Here is a 23,029-nt window from a genome sequence, read left to right on the forward strand (position 1 = left end):
CAATTTAGAAGGTGGAACAAAATATTCATGGGAGGTGGGGAGGGGGAGAGACCTAGGAGGGAGAGAGGATGGGGAGATGAAAAGTGAGTAGGATCAGGTGTGAGAGTGGATGGAGTAGAAGTGCAGAGGTTCAGGAAATTGAATGGAGGTGTATAGCAGTGGGAGAACTTGGGGTAACCATTAGATAGTCTCATATGCCAGGGAAGCAGGAGGTTCCCAGGAACCAACTGGGATAACTTTAACAAAAATACTTCACAAAGGGGAGATAGAACTTACAGAGACCATATTCAATGGTTAGGCAAGGCCCCAGGTTGAGGGATGGGGCACCCATGCATCTCAAAATATTACCTCAGATTTGATCCTATGGAAAGGAAATGTAGGGATGAAGACTTGAGCAGAGACTGCCCCACCTGTGGATCCATCATATCTGCAGATACCAAATCACATACTACTGCTGAAGCTAAGAAGCACTTGCTGACAAGAGCCTGATAAAGCTGTTCCCTGAGAGGTTCTGACAGAGCCTGACCAATACAGATGTGAATGTTTGCAGCCAACCATTAGATTGAGCCCAGGGACCCCAATGGCAAATTTAAGGGAAGAATTGAAAAAGGTGAATGGGTTTTCAACCCCATAGGAAGAACAACAATATCAACCAGCCCGAACACTCAAAGCTGCCAGGGACTAACCACCAACCAAAATGTATGCATGGAGGGACCCATGGAGGCTCTAGGTGTATATGTAGCAGAGGATTGACTTAACTGGCATAAACAGAAGCGGAGTCTCTTGATCTTATGAAAGCTCGATGGCTCATCAAAGGGGGATGCTAGGGTGTTGAGCAGGGAGAGGGTAGGATGGTGGAGGAGTACTCTCATAGATGCAGGGGGAACAATTTGTGGAGGAGAAAAGACACCAGGAAGGAGGACAATAACTGTTGTGTAAATACATAAAATAACCAATTAAAAAAGGAAATGTTTTATTTTTTTCAATTAAGTATATAACCTCCAGATTACCTCTGCTGTAGAATTTTCCAAACTGCTTCTTACAGAATACTCTTGTTATTTGAGCTGAACCTCATTCCTCTCTCCAATGTGCTCATAAAAGCCTCCGAAGCACCTGATCAGACACTCACATCCTGTAACTGAGCACTAAGTTTATAAACAAATGCTACTTATAACTCAGGCATCTTTTGTAGTTCCCTAAATTAAGAAGCTTCATTTTCTCTCATGTAACAAACATTAAAATAGTAGGAATTTCTACTGTTATTTGAAACCATGACTTCTTTTTCTGATCACTAGAAATTAGAACCTGTTAGATTGAATATTAAACGACACTTTGCTGTGGTAATGTTCAGTTTATAGAGTAGAAAATAATAGAATATTCTGGAGTAAAACATCATATAAATCAATCACATGAATGTTTTTTAATATAAGAAATACAAATGATCCTAAGTAGCTGGGCTAATATCCACTTATCAGTGAGTACATATTGTGCAAGTTCCTTTGTGATTGGGTTACCTCACTCAGGATGATGCCCTCCAGGTCCATCCATTTGCCTAGGAATTTCATAAATTCAATTTTTTTAATAGCTGAGTAGTACTCCATTGTGTATATGTACCACATTTTCTGTATCCATTCCTCTGTTGAGAAGCATATGAGTTCTTTCCAGCTTCTGGCTATTATAAATAAGGCTGCTATGAACATAGTGGAGCATGTGTCCTTCTTACCGGTTGGGACATCTTCTGGATATATGCGCAGGAGAGGTATTCCTGGATCCTCCGTTAGTACTATGTCCAATTTTCTGAGGAACCGCCAGACTGAATTCCAGAGTGGTTGTACAAGCTTGCAATCCCACCAACAATGGAGGAGTGTTCCTCTTTCTCCACATCCTCAACAGCATCTGCTGTCACCTGAATTTTTGATCTTAGCCATTCTGACTGGAGTGAAGTGAAATCTCAGGGTTGTTTTGATTTGCATTTCCCAGATGATTAAGGATGTTGAACATTTTTTCAGGTGCTTCTCAGCCATTCGGTATTCCTCAGGTGAGAATTCTTTGTTTAGCTCTGAGCCCCATTTTTTAATGGGGTTATTTGATTTTCTGGAGTTGGATATTAGTCCCCTATGTGATTTGGGATAGGTAAAGATTCTTTCCCAATCTGATGGTGGCCTTTTTGTCTTATTGGCGGTGTCTTTTGCTTGGCAGGAGCTTTGCCATTTTATGAGGTCCCATTTATCGATTCTCGATCTTACAGCACAAGCCATTGCTGTTCTATTCAGGAATTTTTCCCCTGTACCCATATCTTCGAGGCTTTTCCCTACTTTCTCCTCTATAAGTTTCAGTGTCTCTGGTTTTATGTGGAGTTCCTTAATCCACTTAGATTTGACCTTAGTACAAGGAGATAGAAATGGATCAATTCGCATTTTTCTACATGATAACTGCCAGTTGTGCCAGCCCCATTTGTTGAAAATGCTGTCTTTTTTCCACTGGATGGTTTTTGCTACTTTGTCAAAGATCAAGTGACCATAGGTGTGTGGGTTGATCTCAGGGTCTTCAATTCTGTTCCATTGGTCTACTTGTCTGTCGTTATACCAGTACCATGCAGTTTTTATCACAATTGCTCTGTAGTACAGCTTTAGGTCAGGCATGGTGATTCCACCAGAGGTTCTTTTATCCTTGAGAAGAGTTTTTGCTATCCTAGGTTTTTTGTTATTCCAGATGAATCTGCTGATTGCCCTTTCTAATTCGTTGAAGAATTGAGTTGGAATTTTGATGGGGATTGCATTGAATCTGTAGATTGCTTTTGGCAAGATAGCCATTTTTACAATGTTCATCCTGCCAATCCATGAGCATGGGAGATCTTTCTTTTTTTTTCCTATATCAGTTTTATTTAAAACACAAATAAGTATTTCTCTTTTTAATGGCAAATGGTTCAAATAATGTTGAACACAAATCATTGACTAATACAGGGCATTAAATATGAACAGACCTTTTTTTTTTTTTTTAAAGCAAAATAAGAGGTTATATACAAAAGAGGACTACAATCTATAGGCCAATTCAAAAAAGGAAATGTGTTTATAAAATGTGTGGTGAAACCAGAACCTTCCACCTCTGCTTTGGAGAAGGGCTATCATACAACATTCAGTCAGCTGAAGATGGATCGGTACAAGTGTCTATACAGAAACTTCAAGTCATTTTTGCATGTGCAGAATCATCCAGATCTTCCCAGACTGAACTGGCAGTCCTGTGGCTTTCTTCCTTTTCCATATTCCCAACAAGGCTACATGAACTTCAACTCTTGATGAGCCGTTTACAACAGCAGTTCCTTAGGAGCCAACATGACAGGTGGTCCAGGATTTCCCTATGAGAAACAAACTGGCCACCTACAGAAAGTATCACAATGAACAAGTCTTTTCTTTCCTTCTTCCAATTCTGTACAGTGTCTCCTTTCAAGACTATTATCCTCATCAGACTTGTTCCTTCACAAGTCTAAACCTTGAGGTGATGTAAAGAGGACCAACATTAAGAAAAGAAAACTCAATCCAGAAATGAAGAAACTGGAGGTATCCAATACACCCCAGAGCATCTTGCCATCCCTGACAGTACAGCCCAGTGTACTGCTACAGTCTGTAGATCAATACTGGCAGCTTGAGGTCCACCCCCCATGGTTAAAGCATATCAAATAAATACTAGGCAAGGAGTTTCCTGGGAGAGTTAGAAATTAAAAAAATTTACCAATTTTCTGTCTCTGTGATAATTCAATGCCAGTAAGAGAAAGGTATTGAAGGGACAATTTTCATACTAAAAAAAGAATTTCCCTAGCCATGTCACCATCTCTTATAAAGAATCCAGGGAATCCCAGAAATAGAAAATTAGTTTCAGGGGACCCCTGAGGCACTTTAAAGCCTTTAAAAAATTACAGTAATAATAAATTAGCTATTGCTCTTCAGAGGCTCACGGGACAGCTAACACAACAGGACCGGGTCCAGAGCTAGGTCCGCATCTCAGGTTCATGGGAGATCTTCCTATCTTCTGAGATCTTCTTTAATTTCTTTCTTCAGAGACTTGAAGTTCTTATCATACAGATCTTTCACTTCCTTAGTTAGAGTCACGCCAAGGTATTTGCTAAACGCATGAAACTCAAGAAGAACGAAGACCAAAATGTGGACCCTTTGCCCCTTCTTATAAATGGGAACAAAACACCCATGGAAGGAGTTACAGAGACAAAATTTGGAGCTGTGATGAAAGGATGGACCATCTAGTGATTTCCATATGCAGGGATCCATCCCATAATCAGCTTCCAAACGCTGACACCATTGCATACACTAGCAAGATTTTGCTGAAAGGACCCAGATATAGCTGTCTCTTGTGAGACTATGCCGGGGCCTAGCAAACACAGAAGTGGATGATCACAGTCAGCTATTTGATGGACCACACGGCTCCCAATGGAGGGGCTAGAGAAATTACCCAAGGAGCTAAAGGGAACTGCAACCCTATAGGTGGAACAACAATATGAACTAACCAGTACCCCGGAGCTCTTTTCTCTAGCTGCATATGTATCAAATGATGACCTAGTCAGCCATCACTGCAAAGAGAGGCCCATTGGACTTGCAAACTTTATATGCCCCATTACAGGGGAACCCCAGGGCCAAAAAGGGGGAGTGGGTGGGTAGGGGATTGGGGGGGTGGGTATGGGGGACTTTTGGGATAGCATTGAAACTGTAAATGAGGAAAATACCTAATAAAAAAATAAATTAAAAAAAAAGAAATAGAAATGAATCCAAAGTTGTTGACTTCCAGAGTAGCAGTTTTTATGCAAAGGAAATTACTTTATATACATCTGTTCATGCCACAGTTGTATAATTATGAGACTATGGGCTAACAAGGGCACAGATTGAAACTATGTTACAAAAAACATGTAATGAATCCAAAACATAAAATAAAACTCATAGTTCAGTACTAGGAGAATTTAATACAATTAGATGAAGTAATTATAAATGTACACAATCACATCATATTATACCTGAATAAGACATTATCAATGCTGTGCCACTGGCCTAAACCATAATATTTAATTTATTATGATACAGAAATTTTAATTTTTAAATAAATTTAAATGTACATTCTTTCTTAAATGATTTTGTGCCTGACATCAAGATAGGAGTTTTTTTCTGGCCTTAACAAAATAATGTAGCACTTGGGGGCAAAAATCAATCCAAGGAGTACTATATTGGAAGCCAATATACAAACCACTTCCATAGCCACCATGACCTTCCCCTTTGTGCTATGATAGACAGGGAGGAAGGTGATCCAAACACAGAAGAATACCTGCATGCTGAATGACAGGAACTTGGCCTCATTGAAGGTGTCAGGCAGATTCTTGGACAAGAAGGCCATGGTGTAGCTCCCAAGTGCTAAGGAGCAGAGGTATCCCAGGACAGTGTGGAAGGCAACTGTTGAACCCATGTTGCACACAATGATGATGTGACCATGTTGAGCCTGAGTATCTAGATCAATGAAGGGTGGAGAGGTAATCAGCCAGATTCCACAGATAATAAGTTGGATCAGTGTGCAGATGGGAATGATGAAATTAGGGGCTCTTGATACCATCACCCATCTCACTATTCTCGCTGGAACAGTGGCTTTGAATGCAATAACCACTGTAATAGCTTTGGCCAACACTGTGGAGAGAGCCACAGTGAACCAAATTCCAAATGCTGTTTGCTGCAAGATGCAGGTGGTTGTGTTGGGCTGGCCAATAAACAGCAAGGAACTGAGGAAACTGATGAAGAGTGTCAATAGCAGGATGTAGCTGAGAGTCCTGTTATTGGCCTTGACAATAGGTGTGTCTCTATGCTTCACAAAGACTACAAGAACCACAGCTGTGAGTAGAGAGAAGCACAGGGCTGTGATGGTGAGTGCCATTCCCAAGGGCTCTTCATAGGCCAAAAAGCTCACAGATTTCTGGAGGCAGTGATTCTTCTCTGAGTTTGCATAGTGACTTTCGGGACACTTCATACACTGCTCCATATCTGTTTAGAAATGAGAGTGACTGTGAATCGATCCTCAGGTTTTGCCATTCTCCCCTAATATATTAATTACTCCAAGCTCATTAAAGTGCTTCCTGAGTTATCTTCTTTTATTGTTTTAGAAGTATTTTTATGTACTCTGAATCATTTCAAGGCTATACAGTGCTTATAGTAGCAAAAATTACAAAAGTCCAATGCCTTTGTTCTGTCCTTGTATGCTTTGCCTCAATTTGTGACTCTGTTGCATCTATTTTATGAGTTGAAACTGATTAGAAAAATATTGTATAATTGTAATTTGATTCTGAGGTCATCTTATAAAAATGTTTAATTTTGTACATATATTTTATATAATACTGACATTATTGTTTGAAATTCATTTTCTAAATGATGCTCTTCGAATTGGTACCCATATTCTTTCATTTAATAAAACCACTTGGAGACTCCAATTTGGTTTACAATCTGAATGATTTCAAACTAATAAATGCCATTAAATTCTTGAAACTTAAATTCTTCATAAGTATTTTATTGTTACATTTAGCTATGGCATTATTTATTAACACATACGGACAGAATTACTAGGTATTAAAAAATAGATTTTGAATGCTCTTATCCTAAACATTTGTGAGTATTTCCTTAAGTGAAAAAACATAGGCAATTCCCTTTATAATTCCATAATTCTTATTACATTAAACCTTTGTGTATTTCTGCAAACTATCACCTCATTAAGGGATTGTCTCTGTTTTATATCTTGAGATAACATTTATTGAGTTTGTTTTCAGAAGAATCTAATTTCTCCTTTGATATCTTGTTTTTTTTTTTAAATGACATTGGAACGCTACTCATTTTTTTCTTATAATTTTTGCACATCAACATCTTGTGCCTTTCCTTCTACTATGAGTATTTTGTTGTTGCTTTTTTTTATTGTACAATGTATGCTTTGAGAATAGAATTCCATCTTTGTCATGATTCAGGAACATAATGTCTGTTTCATTAACTAATTTATATAAGGATATCGCATTATTTTAACATTAGGTTTTGCTCATTCTATATCTTGCATCAGTGATATCTTGAATTTTAGTTTGTTATCATATGTGTTTTTACCATATTTTTCCCTTATGAATGGCTTCAAAATACAATCACTAAAATCAAATTTGCAGGATTTGTTATTCATGACTGAAGTTCTCTTATTCTGCACATACTGAATATGTCTGTGGACCTACCATATCATATAGCTTAAGGTCAGGGAAGTGATATTTATCAAAGAAGTATATCATACCTGGTACTATGAACCTATATGAGATTTCATGGTGGTAGGAATTCATATCACATAAGGATAAACTCAATGCTCCCATTAAGCTTAATCTACTTATTGTCAAACAATTGTCTAATGTTTGCTTTTATTTACATCAACACAGGACACTCTTATCCTTACTCCAAGAAGACTATCTTAACAGTGATCTGTGATGGACAACAAGATATATGGCTGTAACAGATCTTGAAATAAGTGATGCTTTAATCCCTATCCATAAACAAGGACTTGATAACTATCCCTTCTAAAGTTTAGTGGAAATAAAGTCATAATAGTTATAAGATGAGGACTGCAAGTTGCCTAGGTCCAGGCAATACATTCATTGCTTTAAGAAACTCTCAAAAATTAAGCATAAGTTTCTTGGTTCATTATACTTTAGAATGGGTTGTAGAAAAATGAGGAATTTATCTTATCCTTCTTTAATAAAAAAAAATCTCCTTCAAAGCCAGTCAAAGAAAGAAGTGAATAATTTCTTTAGTGTAAAAATTAATGACTACACTGGGTTCCCATGTACAATCTGAACACAATGGTCATGAAGATGAACACGATTAAACAAAATAGGTAATGTACCATTTTGAAAAAAATCATGGAACTGGTAAAGGGATAATTAAGATAGAATGTATTGACAAGTGCTAATAGGAGGGATGTGTAACTCTGATATATTGAATACACGTGGGCGATTGTAAAAAAGTAATATTGAAAAAAGGTAAACAGCATGGAGGATATACCAAACAGATTACAAGGGAGATTACATGCAGACCATCTCTTCCCACTATTTCCCCAGACTTTATATCTCAATGTCATCTTTAGAGATTCAAGAGGGCACCAGCTTCAGCCTTCCTTTTTCCCACATCTTATGTGGATACCATAGCTCATCCACTTCAAATCTACCTGCAAAACTAATTGTTGTATCCAAGTTTCCAACTCAAACAAACATGCCCTGGGAAAATGTAAACTATCACCTCTAGAAAACCAAGTGAGCTGCCCCATAACCTTCTATTCTCTGTGTTTTCTTAGAACAAATCCCACACTCCATTCCCAGATCTCTAGCAGAATAATTTTGGCAGCCCTTTGAGGCTCTGTGTTCTCACCTTCTGTGGATTCCACAGATCTTGACCTTTGCCTTCCACTCCCCACTTTTTCTTCAACATAAACTCTCTGTTATCCCAAGAGCTGCTTTTCTGGGGCAAAAATCAGACTAAAGCTGATGTACAGCAGCATGTCTACTCTTCCTTAAATCAAATCCCCCACTCTCACTTCCAACTCTATAAGAGAATATTTTTATCTCCTTTTCTTTCAGGACCTGTCACCAAGAGATCACAAGGACCTTCTCCTCGAGTTTTTCTTCCCCTTATTCATTCTAACACCAGCAGACTCCTGTCCAACTCCCATTGCCCCCTCATTCTATGAGGGTGCTCCTGCCACCTACTCCTGCCCTATTGCCCCAGTGTTCCCCATAATTTGGGCATCAAACCTACATAAGACCAAGGACCTCCCCAGCCACTGATAACAGACAAGGCAATCCTATGCTACATGTGCAGCTGGAGCCATGGGTCACTCCATGTGTACTCTTTAGTTGGTTAGCTCTTGGGGAGGGGGAGTCCTGGTTGGTTGATATTACTGTTCTTCTTATGGGGTTGCAAACCCACCCAGTTTTTCAGTCCTTCCACTAACTTCTCCATTGGGTTCCAGCCCAATGGTCAGTTGTAAGCATCAGAGCATCTGCATCTGTATTGGTCAGGCTCTGGCAGAGCCTCTCAGGAGATAACTATTCCAGATTCTTGTCAGCAAGCACTACTTGGCATCAGCAATAGTGTCTAGGTTTAGCCACTGTAGATGGGATGGATCTGCAGGTAGGGAAGTGTCTGGATGGCCTTTCCTTCAGTCTCTGCTCCACTCTTTTTCCCTACATTTCCTTTAGACAGGAGGAGCTCTGGGTTCTTTTTTCGTGTGAGTTGGTGGCCCCATCCCTCAACCAGGAGTCATCCCTAACCTCTAGATATGGTATCTACAGGTTCTCTCTCCCCTTTGTTGATTATTTCAGAGACTTTTCAAATTAAAGAAAAAAAAAAAAAAAAGAAAGCCACAACAACATACACTTAGTAAATCAGGAGATACTTGAATAATTTATACTCTCCCAAACTGGAAACTCTAAATACAATGGAAATTTTTATCATTTAATATGACCATCAAAGTTAAATCAAGATCATATGAATGTTTAAATAGACCAGTATCACACAGCAAAATATAAACAGTCATTAAATCCTCCCAAAAAAACCATGTCAGGACAAATGATTTTAGTCCAGAATTCTCCTAGACCTTCAAAAAAGATTTCATTCCAATACTTCTCAAATTATTCTATAAGAAGCAACAAAAGGAATAACTGTCAACTCATCTGGTAAGGTGACTGATATTCAAGTCAAAGACTCAAAAAAAAAGAATTACAGACCAATTTTCCTTATGTATATGTTTGCAAAATTACTTAAAAAATCTTTGAAATTGAATATAACAATACATCAAACAAACACGGTGAATCATCCCAGTGATTCAGTGATGGTAACATATACAAATAAGTAAATGCAACCCATATAAATGAATTAAAATAAACAAATGAACATATAATTAGATACAATATAGGTCTTTGACAAAATTCAGTGTACCTTCATTACAAAACTATTGAAGACATTAAGGGCACAAAGGCCATACTTAACTATAAGGAAGGCAATTTACAGCAAGCATATATGCAACAACACATTAAATGCAGAGAAACACAATGTAATTCTACTAAAATCAGGAACAAGCCAAATTTGTGTATTCTCTACATATCTACTCAGTATAGTACTTAAAATTTTAATTAGAGCAATAAAACAAGTGAAGGAAATCAAGGGAATACAATCTGGAAAAGAAGGCTAAATACTATTATTTGCAAGTGATATAATATTATATGTAACTCACCATAAAACTTCCACCAGGAAACTCCTACATTTGAAAACCACTTTCAGCAATGTGGTTGGATACAAGATTAACTAAAAATAAATCAGAAGCCCTCCTATATACAAAGGACAAATGGATTCATTAACAAATCAGAGAAACACAACCAGTTTACAAAATCCTCATATAATATTTAATATATTGGCATAACTTTAACCCAGCATGTTACAGTCTTCTGTGATAAAAAGTTCAAGTGTTTGATGAAAGAAATTTAAATAGATATGGGAAGATGGAACATTCTTCCATGCTCGTGGATCTATAGGAATAACATATTAAAATGATCATTCTACCAAAAGCATTCTAAAGATTCAAGGCAGTCCCCTTAAAAATTCTAACACGGTCCTTTAAACTTCAGGTGATAATTCTCAACTTCACATGGAAAAAAAAACCAAGATACCAAAAACAATCCTGAACAACAAAATCACTGCTGGAGGCATCACTATCCTTGACTGAATACAGTTTTACAGAGAAATCATAACAAAAACCACATGGTATCAGCATTAAGAACACACACTTTGGTCAATGGAACTGAATTGAAAACGCAAATACATATGGCATCTGAATTCACTAGAGTACTAAAATACATATTGCTAATAAGACAGGCATCTCCATCGAATGATGATGGTAAAATGGATCTCTGCACAGAAAAGAATGGAAATATTTCCATACTCATTGCAGAGCAAAAACCTCAATTCCCAGTAGGCCAAAACCACAACATAAAAAAAGATACACTGAAACAGATACAACATACAATGTGGAATAACCTTGAATTCACTGGAATGCATGAAGATTTTTTACAGAAAACTGATAGCATAGGCACTAAGGTGAAAAATTAATATGGGACTTCATGGAACTGGCACATTTATAGAAAAAAATAGTTATTTAGAGAAAGCAGTTACCTACCAATAGATAAATTACGTTTTACCAAACTCCACATTTTACAGAGAACTAATGTCCAGAATATATAAAGATGTAAATAAGCTAGATATCAAAAACAAATTATCCCACTGAAAAATATTGCACAGACATATACAAAGAGTGTTCAAGAGGCTGAGAAATTCATAAAGAAATGGTCAACATCATTAGTCAACATGAACAACTAATATAAATCAGACCTACTTTCAGTTTACACCTTACATTGATAACTGTGATCAACAACACAATATTCCCTCATGTTGGCAAGGATATGGAGTGGGAACACTTCTCCACTGTTGGTGGAAATGAAGGCTTGTATAATCATTATGGACATCAATAAGGTAGCTCCTCAGTATATTAGGAATTGATCTACCACAAAATCTAGTTATACAACTTTCAGCAAGCAACAACAACAAAAAATCCCATCCCACCATAAAAAAACACTTGCTCAAACATGTTCAATGTAGATTTATTATTCATAATAGCCAGAATCTAGGAATAAGCTACATGCCACTCCACTAAAAATGAATAAAAATCGTGGTACAGTTATAGTTTGAGTATCATTCAGGTGTGAAAAAATGGCATCATGAAATTTACAGGAAAAAGGATGGAACTACTACAAAATTATACTGAGTCAGATAACTCAACTTAGAAAGACAAATATGGTATGTATCCCTTACAAGTGGATATCAATGTTTAAGTAAATGCCAACCAATTTTCAATAAATTGACCCAGAGATGGTATGTCAGTTGTTCTTAACTATTCCTTCTTTCTTTTTCATTTTTATTAGATAATTTTTAAAATTTACATTTCAAATGTTATCCTGTCCTAATTTCCCGTCTGAAAATCCCCTATCTGTTCCCCCTTAACCCTGCTCCCCCAACCACCCACTCTCACTTCCTGGTGCTGGTATTCCCCTATACTGGGTCATAGAACCTTCACAGGAACAAGGGCCTCTCCTCCCTAGAGAAAGCACCCAAGGAGTTCTTAACCTTTCTAATGCTGTGTTATTTTAATTCAGTTTTTCATGTTGTTGTGATATCCAGCAAAAGATTATTATCTCTATTTCATAACTCCAATTTTGTCACTGGTATGTATCTTAATGTAAATATCTTTCCCACCAATAGTATTAAATTACCCCTGTGAACGTAATTTTCCCCACATATTGAGAAATGATAGGTAAGGTAAGGAAGGAGGCATCATCAACTGGAAATAAATGTATGCTTTTAGGAATGGCAATAGACTATTACTGCTGGTTTGTAGCAGTTGCAGACAGTAGCAGGAGGGATCATTTGAGCATGGAGATTTTCTTAAATCATGTTCCCACTTTCAGATGATTTTAGTGTATATATATATATATATATATATATATATATATATATATATCAATTTGACACAAAATATTGCAAAATATTTAGCTTATTCTACTTAATTGCTCTTCATCATTGGAGGAAGTCAGGACAGGTACTCAAGTAGGCAGAACTCTGCAAACAGTACCCGATCCACTGGCCATGGAGCAATGCTGTTTATTGGTTTGCTCACTAATACAGCTGGGATGGAGTCAGGTGCAGAAAGGAGCAGGAGGGATCATTTGAGCATAGAGATGTAATGAAGGGAAAGAATATTAGAAGAAGGTAAGGGCATTTGCATTTGTGTAGAAATATTTTGAATCTATAAAATTGATCCTACTGGGGACTCCTAGCCTTTAGCAAGGCTACAAGTGGTGGGACTGCATTGCTTTCAACTAAGTTTTTGCCAAGGAAGTCCTATAGAAACCACCAAGTAATACAATCTGATGCAAAGACAAAGCCTTGCTCTCCACAAACTATCAGAATAGGTACTCATTTCAGAGAACAACATTCAAACAAATCATTGAACATAGATTGGCTGGTGTCCACATGGAGCCATGATGCCTGTTTTTTTCAGCCATTTGTGATTCCTCTATTGACTATTCTTTGTTTAGAATCATCATTTTAGTTAAATTTTTAATAGCTATTTCCCTAAGTTCTTTATGTATTTTGGATATTAGGAATCAATTTTATGTAGACTTGTTAAAAATAATTTATCGTTTTATAGACAGTTGCTTTCTTTGGTTGATTTTACTTAGATACTTATTCTTTTCAAATGATAGAAAGAACCTGAGTTTATCTGTATGTCAAGAGGAACTGAGAGGAGTAGAGGGAGGAAAAAATATAATCAGGATATACTGAATAAAAAGAAATTGTTTTCAATAATAATAGAAAATTACCAGTGAATTTGAAAGAAAGCAAGGAATAGTTTATAGAGTAATGTGGGGGTATAAAATGAATGAAAGGAATGGGGTAATCAAAGTATAATTTCAAAAATTAGGAAAAATATCAAAATAAAAAAATAAGTTAGACATTAGTTGAGCAGGAGCAGAGGACTCAAGATCAGCACCAGATTTCACAGAGATATATCCAGATGTTATGTTCCCATTTACTTAAAAATATGTTGAACCTAAAACCATAGCTTTACAGTAATAATGAATGATTTCCATTCAATACAGCATTTCAAAAAAAGATCAGAGGGATGAAACTCCACACAACATCATTATCAAGTAGGCTTCATTCCATTGATGCAGGGATGGTTTAATAGATGGAAATCCATCAATGTATTCTACTATATAAACAAAATCAAAGACAAAAAAACACATGATCATCTTCTTAGATACTGAGAAAGAATTTGACAAATCCAACACCCATTCATGATAATAGCCATGGAAAGATCAGGAATTCAAGGTACATACCTACACATAATAAAAGCAATATACCGCAAACCAGTAGCCAATATCAAACTAAATGGAGAGAAACTTGAAGCAATCCCACTAAAATCAGAGACTAGACAAGGCTGCCCACTTTCTCCCTACCTATTCAATATAGTACTTGAAGTCCTAGCCTGATCAATTAGACAACAAAAGTAGATCAAGGGGATACAAATTGGAAGGAAGAAGTCAAAATATCACTATTTGTAGATGATATGATAGTATATATAAGTGACCCTAATAATTCTACCAGGAAACTCCTAAGCCTGATAAACAGCTTCAATGCAGTAGCTGGATATAAAATTTTCTCAAACAAATCAGTGGCATATCTCTACACAAAAGATAAACAGGCTGAGAAAGAAATTAGGGAAAAAACACCCTTCACAATAGTCACAAATAATATAAAAAACCTTGGTGTGACTCTAACTAAGGAAGTGAAAGATCTGTATAATAAGAACTTCAAGTCTCTGAAGAAAGAAATCAAAGAAGATTACAGAATACAGAAATAAATCTCATGCTCATGGATTGGCAGTATTAATATAGTAAAAATGGCTATCCTGTCGAAAGCAATTCACAGATTCAATACAACCCCCATCAAAATTCCCACTCAATTCTTCACAGAGTTAGAAAAGGCAATTTGCAAATTGATCTGGAATAAGAAAAAAAAAAACCTAGGATAGCAAAAACTATTCTCAACAATAAAAGAACATCTGGGGGAATCACCATGCCTGACCTCAAGCTGCACTACAGAGCAATTGTGATATAATCTGCATGGTACTGTTACAGTAACAGACAGGTAAATCAATGGAATAGAATTGAAGACCCAGAGAGGAACCCACACACTTATGGTCACCTTATCTTTGACAGGGAGCTAAAACCATCCCGTAGAACAAAGACAGCATTTTCAACAAATGGTGCTGGCACAACTGGCAGTTATCATTTAGAAGAATGCAAAATGCTCCATTCTTTTCTCCTTGTACAAAGCTCAAGTCTACATCAAGGAACTCCACATAAAACCAGAGACATTAAAACTTATTGAGGAGAAAGTGGGGAAAAGCCTTGCAGGTATAGGCACAGGGGAAAAATTCCTGAACAGAACAGCAATAGCTTGTGCTGTAAGGTTGAGAAAGGACAAATTGGACCTCATAAAATTGCAAAGCTTTTGTAAGGCAAAAGACACTGTCTATAAGACAAAAAGGCCAACAACATATTGTGAAAGTATCTTTACCAATCCTAAATCAGATAGGGGACTAACATCCAAAATATATAAAGAACAGAAGAAGATAGACTCCAGAAAATAAAAAAAAAACCCTATTAAAACTGGGGTACAGAGATAAACAAAGAGTTCTTAACTGAGGAATACCGAATTCCTGAAGCTGAGAAGCCCCTGGAAAAATATTCAAAATCCTTAATGATCAGGGAAATGCAAATCAAAAGAACCCTGAGATTCTACCTCACAGCAGTCAGAATGGCTAAGATCAAAAATTCAGGTGACAGCAGATGCTGACAAGGATGTGGAGAAACAGGGACACTCCTCCATTGTTGGTGTGATTGTAAGCTGGTACAACCACTCTGGAAATCAGTCCGACATTTCCTCAGAAAATCGGACATAGTACTACCGGAAGATCCAGAAATACCTCTCCTTGGCATATACCCTGAAGATGTCCCAACTTGTAATAAGGACATGTGCTCCACTATGTTCATAGCAGCCTTATTTATAACAGCCTGAAGCGGTAAATTATCCAGATGTCCCTCAACAGAGGAATGGATATAGAAATTATGGTACATTTAGACAATAAAGTACTACTCAGTTGTTAAAAACAATGAATTAATGAAATTCATAAGCAAATGGATGTATCTGGAGTATATCATCCTGAGTGAGGTAACCCAATCAAATAGTACACACATGATATGCACTCACTGACAACTAGTATTAGCCCAGAAACTTAGACTACCCAAGATACAATTTGCTAAACACATTAAATTCAAGAAAGAATACCAACAAGTGGATACTTAGTTCCTTCTTAGAATGGGGAACAAAATACCCATGGAAGTACTTTTTATAAAAATTTTCAGTGTCTTTACAGTATGATTAATGACTTATATGTTATATATGGTTGATTAATTTCTTCTCTTCAATATTCTACCTTAATTTGTATCATCTAGGTCCCTGTACAAGATTTATTTTCACTGAACTCATTTTGATTCAGGAATTTTCTATTTTGAACATCCTGGCCAAGAACTAGCAATGTATTCACATCAGTGTGTTTAGTTTCAGTAGCTCAAGTACATGCAGATACCCTTAGTTTATCATTCAACTAACATTCAATAATGCAGTTACATGACATTATTGCATTTGTTCTATTTCTCAGAAGACATGATTCTATAGTAATCTATGTAATAAATGGCAAATATTCTGTTAATGCTGATTACATGTCATAGATATGTTGGTATTGATGAGTTAATGATTATTATCACATTTTTAGGCTTAAAAATCTTCACCTGTATGGGTGATATTCATTAGAGAAAATTCAGAAGTGACCCAAATGTAGAATTAACATGATATAGGGCAATGTATAAAAAATGCTTTTTTCATAATGGGTGATGTTATGAATATGTTTTTCATATGTATTTCCCAAGAGAATATGTGTATCACATGACAGATTTCAGACCATCCTTGTATTGGAGATTGATCACATAATCTTAAGTTTACAATTTTGATTGAAGTGAAGCAGTAAAGTGACAGAGAATCTTGGATCTTAATCATTGTGTGATATTTACAAGGTAAATTAATGGTGTTACAAAAATCATCCTGAGTGAGATAACCAGACACAAAAGACAAAAATTCTGTCTAATCATTTATACGAGGATTTTTTTCTGTGAAGTAATAATGCAGCAGATTACAATCCATATAGCCACTGATTTCAGGTATAAAGTAATGGCCTGGGAGAGTGAAAAATCACCATAGAAAGCAGAAATAAAATGTATAGATATGGATGGACGGGATGAGAGACTGGAATAGGAAAATTAAATGATGATTGGAAAGAAGAGGTGAATACAGAAGGGAATATGGGAATGAACAGCTAAATCTAGGGACCATTTAGGGGTTGTATTTGAAAACCATTAGAGTTGAAGTTACTTAAAATATATATTTATGTGTAAGAAAATTTAACTGGAATCACCAAATAATGAATGGTAAAGCCAAAATCCAAATGAACATCGCTAGCCAGTAATTGAGAGCTGTATTTTCTAATGACTTGCATATAATTTTTGGCCAAAGGGGCTCCGTGAGAACCCAAACAAACTAGGTTACAGTCAAGGCTATTGGTTGCTCTATGCAAAAGCTGAAGACAGCACCTCATAAGTCACTGAACATACATAAGTCATACAGGGACCCACCTAGAGCCTTTATCACTGTTGACTATTTTTTCCCAGTATTCAGAAGTACTTTGCATACTAATACAGGAAAGATAGAAAACATCACTCAGCTTTCAAACCTACAATCTATGATGGTGAGCTGCCTGTAGAATACACTGGTACAGCAGTGAATCACAATCTGTATAAATAACAACCCACTATCTGATTCAAAATGTGGCCCACATCATGAAATGAAACCCATACCTTACAATGCCTCTGTAGCCAAAGACCTGAGATTAGATAGGACGTAGACTTAGGAAAAAATTGCTTCTGTTCTACAAAAGAAACACAGCAATGTAATCTATTTGTAATGACATTCTTCTATACACATATGTGTGGCAACAGACTACACACAGACAGCCTGGTTTACAGTCGAGGCTAGATCTTGAACCCTGGTGGAACCCGATGGGTGGTAATTCCCATGTACATGGGATGGTAGGCATTCAACCATGTCTCCTGGACCCCCGGCCCCTGTCAAAGTTACCGCCCCCCACATTCCTCACCTGAAAGGTGTGGCTATCAGCCACATAGGAACAACACCAATCCTTCCCACATACAAATAAGTTTTCCCTTAAACTTTCAGTCAAAGCCAATGAGAGGTACCTGCTGTCAAACCCTGAATCACCCCCAGAACTGTATATAAATCCATCCAGGGAATTAAAGGTACTCGAGAACTATTCCTTCTTCCGAGTCTTTTGTTCCAAGAGCTTTATGTAACACTAGGGAAGAGATTTCTTCCGAAGAGCCACCCAAGGTCCTGCAGCCCAACATGACTCAGTTCAGAGCAACATGGAGTTATGAGTGACCTGGAAGGCATGGCAGAGAATTCTTCCTGCCTGCATTCACTTCCTTTTGCTGGAACCCGCGCACCAGGCTGGACAGACATCTCTGAGGAAATCCTTTGGTACACAGGCCTACACACATAGATCAATAGTTTCTCAGCTTTCATCAGAGAAGTGTCCTCCTATTCTAGATAACAATAATAGAGGCACACAACTGAACAATGTTCAGAGAATGGCAGGCTGGAACATTCAGTTCTAAAATGGGGATCTCTGTAAAGATCCCTGGCTTCAGGGCTTAGGTAAAACAGCTGGAATGCATTCAAAAAGATTGTAAGAAACAGGGATGGGGGAAGACAATGATGAAAGAATGCCTTCTCTACAAACCAGATTTATAAGGTATGAAATCACAGAGAGTCTGGTAGCATGCAAAGGTGTATATTATAAACCAGATAAGGTCCTAGTGCAGAAATGGTAACTATGCATAAGCCCTATCACTACCACAGAAGCTATTTCAAAATGATAAGTGCTGAAAACGCAAATCAAAATTTTTTTCAATGGACTTCAACCAGGTAACCAAATAAAACTTAAGAGCCAGCCCTAGTAGCTGATGGCCAATACAAAATAGATTCACTGGGATTTTGGAAAGTTTTATTGTCTCAAAGTACTTTGTCTTAGAGATTTTTTTAACCTTACAAGTCTTAGAGTATATGTTACAGTTTCTGATTTTGTTTTTATGGGATGTCTAAGTATGAAAATGTTTGTGTGTGTATTTCTGTGTGTGTGTGTGTGTGTGTGTGTGTGTGTGTGTACGAATGTCTGCATGTGATTCTTGCAATTTTTCTTTGTATCTTTATTTATTTATTTAGTTAGTTTCATTGTATTATGGTTTGTTTATATTTTATTGAATTTTATTTAATTATTATAAATTTGATGTATTTTGGTATTCTAATGAGAGAGAGAAGGAAACAGTATAGATTTGTGTGGTTGGGAAAGTGGGGAGGAATTGAAAGGAATATAGGGCTCAAAATACATAAGAATATATTCTCTGAATCAAAACTACTTTGACGTTCCATCTGTCCAAATGCCTAAGAATAATAATACAAGTGGTAACTCAGGCTGGCAAAAATGTGGAACAAGGACTTCCAGTATTGGTGGAAGAGCAAACTTGTACAGCCACTACGGAAATCAGTATGACATTTCTGCAGAAAGATGGAAATCAGTCTACTTCAACTTTCAGCTTGACTGCTCTTGGGAATATACCCAAAGTATGCATCATCCTACCATTGGGGCACTTGATAACCATGTTCATTGCTGCTCTACTTACAAAAACACAGACACTGGAAAACACCTTGATGTTCCCCAATGGAAGAACCAATACAACAAATATGGTGCATTTACATAATGGAGTATTGATATTCAAAGGTTAAAAGTGATATCATGAAATTTGCAGGCAAATATATGGAAATAGAAAAGATTATCCTAAGAAGGCACAGCAATCCTAGAAAGTTAAATATTGTATGTATTTACTTAAATATTTGTATTAGCTGTTTAATAGAGTATATTAAAGATACATGCTGTAGTGTTTAGGAATAGAGGAAAGGACTTGGCATTCCCATAGATCTCCATGTGAAGAGAGAATTTCTCGGTGGACTGAGACAAGGGGGATGAAAATATGATGAACATATACGAGGTGGACGGTGAAATGGAATTGGGGAAGTGAATGAGTACAAGGGCAGCTAGAATTAAATGGCATTGTATGATCAACATGAAAACCTGTTGCAATGGAAACATCTTATAATATTGGAAGGTGATCCTAATGAAGTTTCCATATAATGAGGGAAATAGAAATCCACTGGCCATCTCTGGTCAACAAATGAAGCCATGAGTACTGGGACTGAGTTTCATGAATATGAGTTGATGGTTTAAACTGTGCAGTGGAATCCCCCCCCCCAAAAAAAAAACCCCAGGCTTTTGACAAGAAAATTAGGTTGCTCTGCAAAAACTGACAGCCAAGTTCCACTGCTCAAGATAACACATCACAACTCATCAAACATGGAGTGGTGGGACAGCCCTTGCTTCAATTCTTGGAGGATCCACATGAAGACAAAAATGCAGTTCAGCTATAAATGTGCAGGAGGCCTAGGTTTATCCCATGCTCACTCTTTCAACAACCATTTTTTTCCTTTTTTGGATATTTTCTTTATTTACATTTCAGATGTTATCCCCCTTTTTGGATTCCCCTCCAGTAATCTCATAGCCAATCCCTCCTACACTTGCTTCTATCATGTTGCTCCTTTACCCACTCACCGACTCCTTATTCCTCGCCTTGGAGTTCCTTTACACTGGGGCATTGAGCCATCACAGGACCAAGGGCCTCTCCTCGCTTTGATGCCCAACAAGACCATTCTACATAGGCTGCTGGAGCCACGGGTTGCTCTGTGTGTAAACCTTGGTTGGTGGTGTGGCTCATTTACACAATTTAATACTACTCAGCGATTAAGAGTGAGGACATCTTGAGTTTTGCAGGCAAATGGATGGAACTAGAAAATATCCTGATGGAGACCCAAAAAGACATGCATGGTATTACTAATAATTTGATATTAACCAAAAAGAGAAAAAAAGGAGTACAGAATACACAAGATACAGTCCACAGAACTCAAAAAGTCCAAAAAGATGAAGTGTTCAAGTGAGGACAGCTTATTTTCACTTTGAAGAAAGAAAAAATCAATCACAAGTGAGGAGGGAGGGAGGGACCTATGAGGGAAAGTGGACTGGGCGGGGGGAATAGGGGGATAGGGTAACCTGATTTGGTATTGGGTGATGGAAAAGAACTGCCAGCCTGAGGGCCAGCAGAAACAATGTAAACAGGCAACATCAGGAAATAGGAGGTTGGGGGGACATTCCAGAATGCACCAGAGACCTAGGAGAATTACAGGAATGGAAATGGAGAGCAGTCTGAGGGCAAAAGGAGTCCAAAGTGGGATCCAGCTCAAGGAGACATCCCAAGGCCTGACACTATTACTGAGGCTGTGGAGTGCTCACAAAAGGGACCTATCATGAATTCACTCCAAAAGACCCAACAATCAGCTGAGATGCAGATATTTGCACCCAACTAATGGACAGAAGCAGGTGACTCCTGCTGTTGAATATGGGAACTCTGAAAGAAGCTGAGGAGAAGGGAGATCCTGTAGGAGGACCATCCATCTCAATTAATCTGAATCCCAGAGATCTCTCAATCACTGGACCACCAAAAGAAAGCATACAACAGTTGAGGCCCCCAACACACATACAGTAGAGGACTTCTGGGTCTGTTTTCATTCAGAGATGAAACACCTAACCCTCAGAAGACTGGAGGCCCCAGGGAGTTTAGAGGTCAGGTGAGGTGGCAGGTTAGGGGCATCCACGTGGGGATGGGGGTTGGGAGTGGGGAGGAGGTGTAGGATGTGGAGCAGTCAGAGGATGGATCCAGGTGTGGTGGAAAATGGAACATGGAGTATAAAAAAATTAACTTATAAAATAAAAATGATAAAAAATATTATTATGCTGGGCAGTGGTGGCACACGCCTTTATTCCCAGCACTTGGGAGGCAGAGGCAGGCAGATTTCTGAATTTGAGGCCAGCCTGGTCTACAGAGTGAATTCCAGGACAGCCAGGGCTATACAGAGAAACCCTGTCTTGAAAAACCAAAAAAAAAATTATACTTTATTATATTTTGTTATATCATAGAATATGTTTAGTTCTAATGAGACAGATAAGGAGTAGATCTGGATGAGAGAGGAAGTGGGAAGGAATCTTGAAGAGATGGAGTGAGGGGAAATATTTTCAGATTATATTGTGTGAGAAAAGAATCTATGTTCAATAAAAGGGAAACAAAGTTAATCCCAGCACTTGGGAGGCAGAGGCAGGTGGATTTCTGAGTTTGGGGACAGCCTGGTCTACAGAGTAAGTTCCAGGACAGACAGGGCTACACAGATAAACTCTGTCTTGAAAAAGAAAAAAAAAAAAAAAAGGAAACATTATAAATAAACACATAGCATGAAATAAGTAAAACAAAAGAAACTTAGCAATGATCGAGATTATATATATATATATACTGGAGAAATCAAACCTAACTGCTTAGTCACCTGTATAAAATAACAACAAAAATCCCTGTACTGGAAAAAATGATAGGGAATGTGAGAAATACACGTGTACTGGTTGGTTTTGTGTGTCAACTTGACACAGGCTGGAGTTATCACAGAAAAGAAGCTTCATTTGGGAAATGCCTCCATGAGATCAAGCTATAATGCATTTTCTCAATTAATGATAAAGGCAGGAGGGTCCAATGTGGGTGGTATCATCCCTAGGTTGGTAGTCTTGGTTTCTATATGAGAGCAGGTTTAACAAGCCAGGGAAAGCAACCCAGTAAGTCACAACCTTCCATGGCCTCTGCATCACCTACTGTATCCTGATCTGTTTGAGTTCCAGTCCTAACTTCCTTTGGTGATGAACGGCAGTGTGGAAGTATAAGCTGAATAAACCCTTTCCTCCCCAAGTGCTTCTTGGTCATGATGTTTTGGGCAGGAATAGAAACCCTGACTATAGACACTGAGTTTTGAGTGAATTTTACATGTGACTGAGTATTGTTTGAAAATATAAAGAAATGGTGATAAAAACCACTATGTTCCTGGTGGAATAAACAGACCACTAATTTGTGGGAAAGGTGAGTATTCAGGGAAAAATGTAAGCAATGTAGGTCAAGGATGATTTCAATACCTAGATTGTGTGATTTCAAAAGGAAATAACTAATAGCAATGCTTAAATTTCTAAT

The 23,029-nt window shown here is 37.5% G+C and overlaps 1 protein-coding gene across 1 annotated transcript in view; it reads right to left on the minus strand.

The window, feature by feature from the left end:
• Positions 1–4,779: 4,779 nt before the first annotated feature.
• The window catches only part of LOC110298437 (vomeronasal type-2 receptor 116-like), a 54,646-nt gene continuing 36,396 nt past the window's right edge, over positions 4,780–23,029 (minus strand). Inside the window, exon 6 of the mRNA XM_085841838.1 lies at positions 4,780–6,026. Coding sequence (XP_085697964.1) covers positions 5,125–6,026 — 902 coding nt within the window. The 3' untranslated portion in view covers positions 4,780–5,124. The remainder of the gene's footprint in view (positions 6,027–23,029) is intronic.

This window comes from Mus caroli, unplaced genomic scaffold (assembly GCF_978045245.1).
Source record: "Mus caroli unplaced genomic scaffold, Mus_caroli_1 scaffold_8, whole genome shotgun sequence".
NCBI classification, from domain to species: Eukaryota; Metazoa; Chordata; class Mammalia; order Rodentia; family Muridae; genus Mus; species Mus caroli.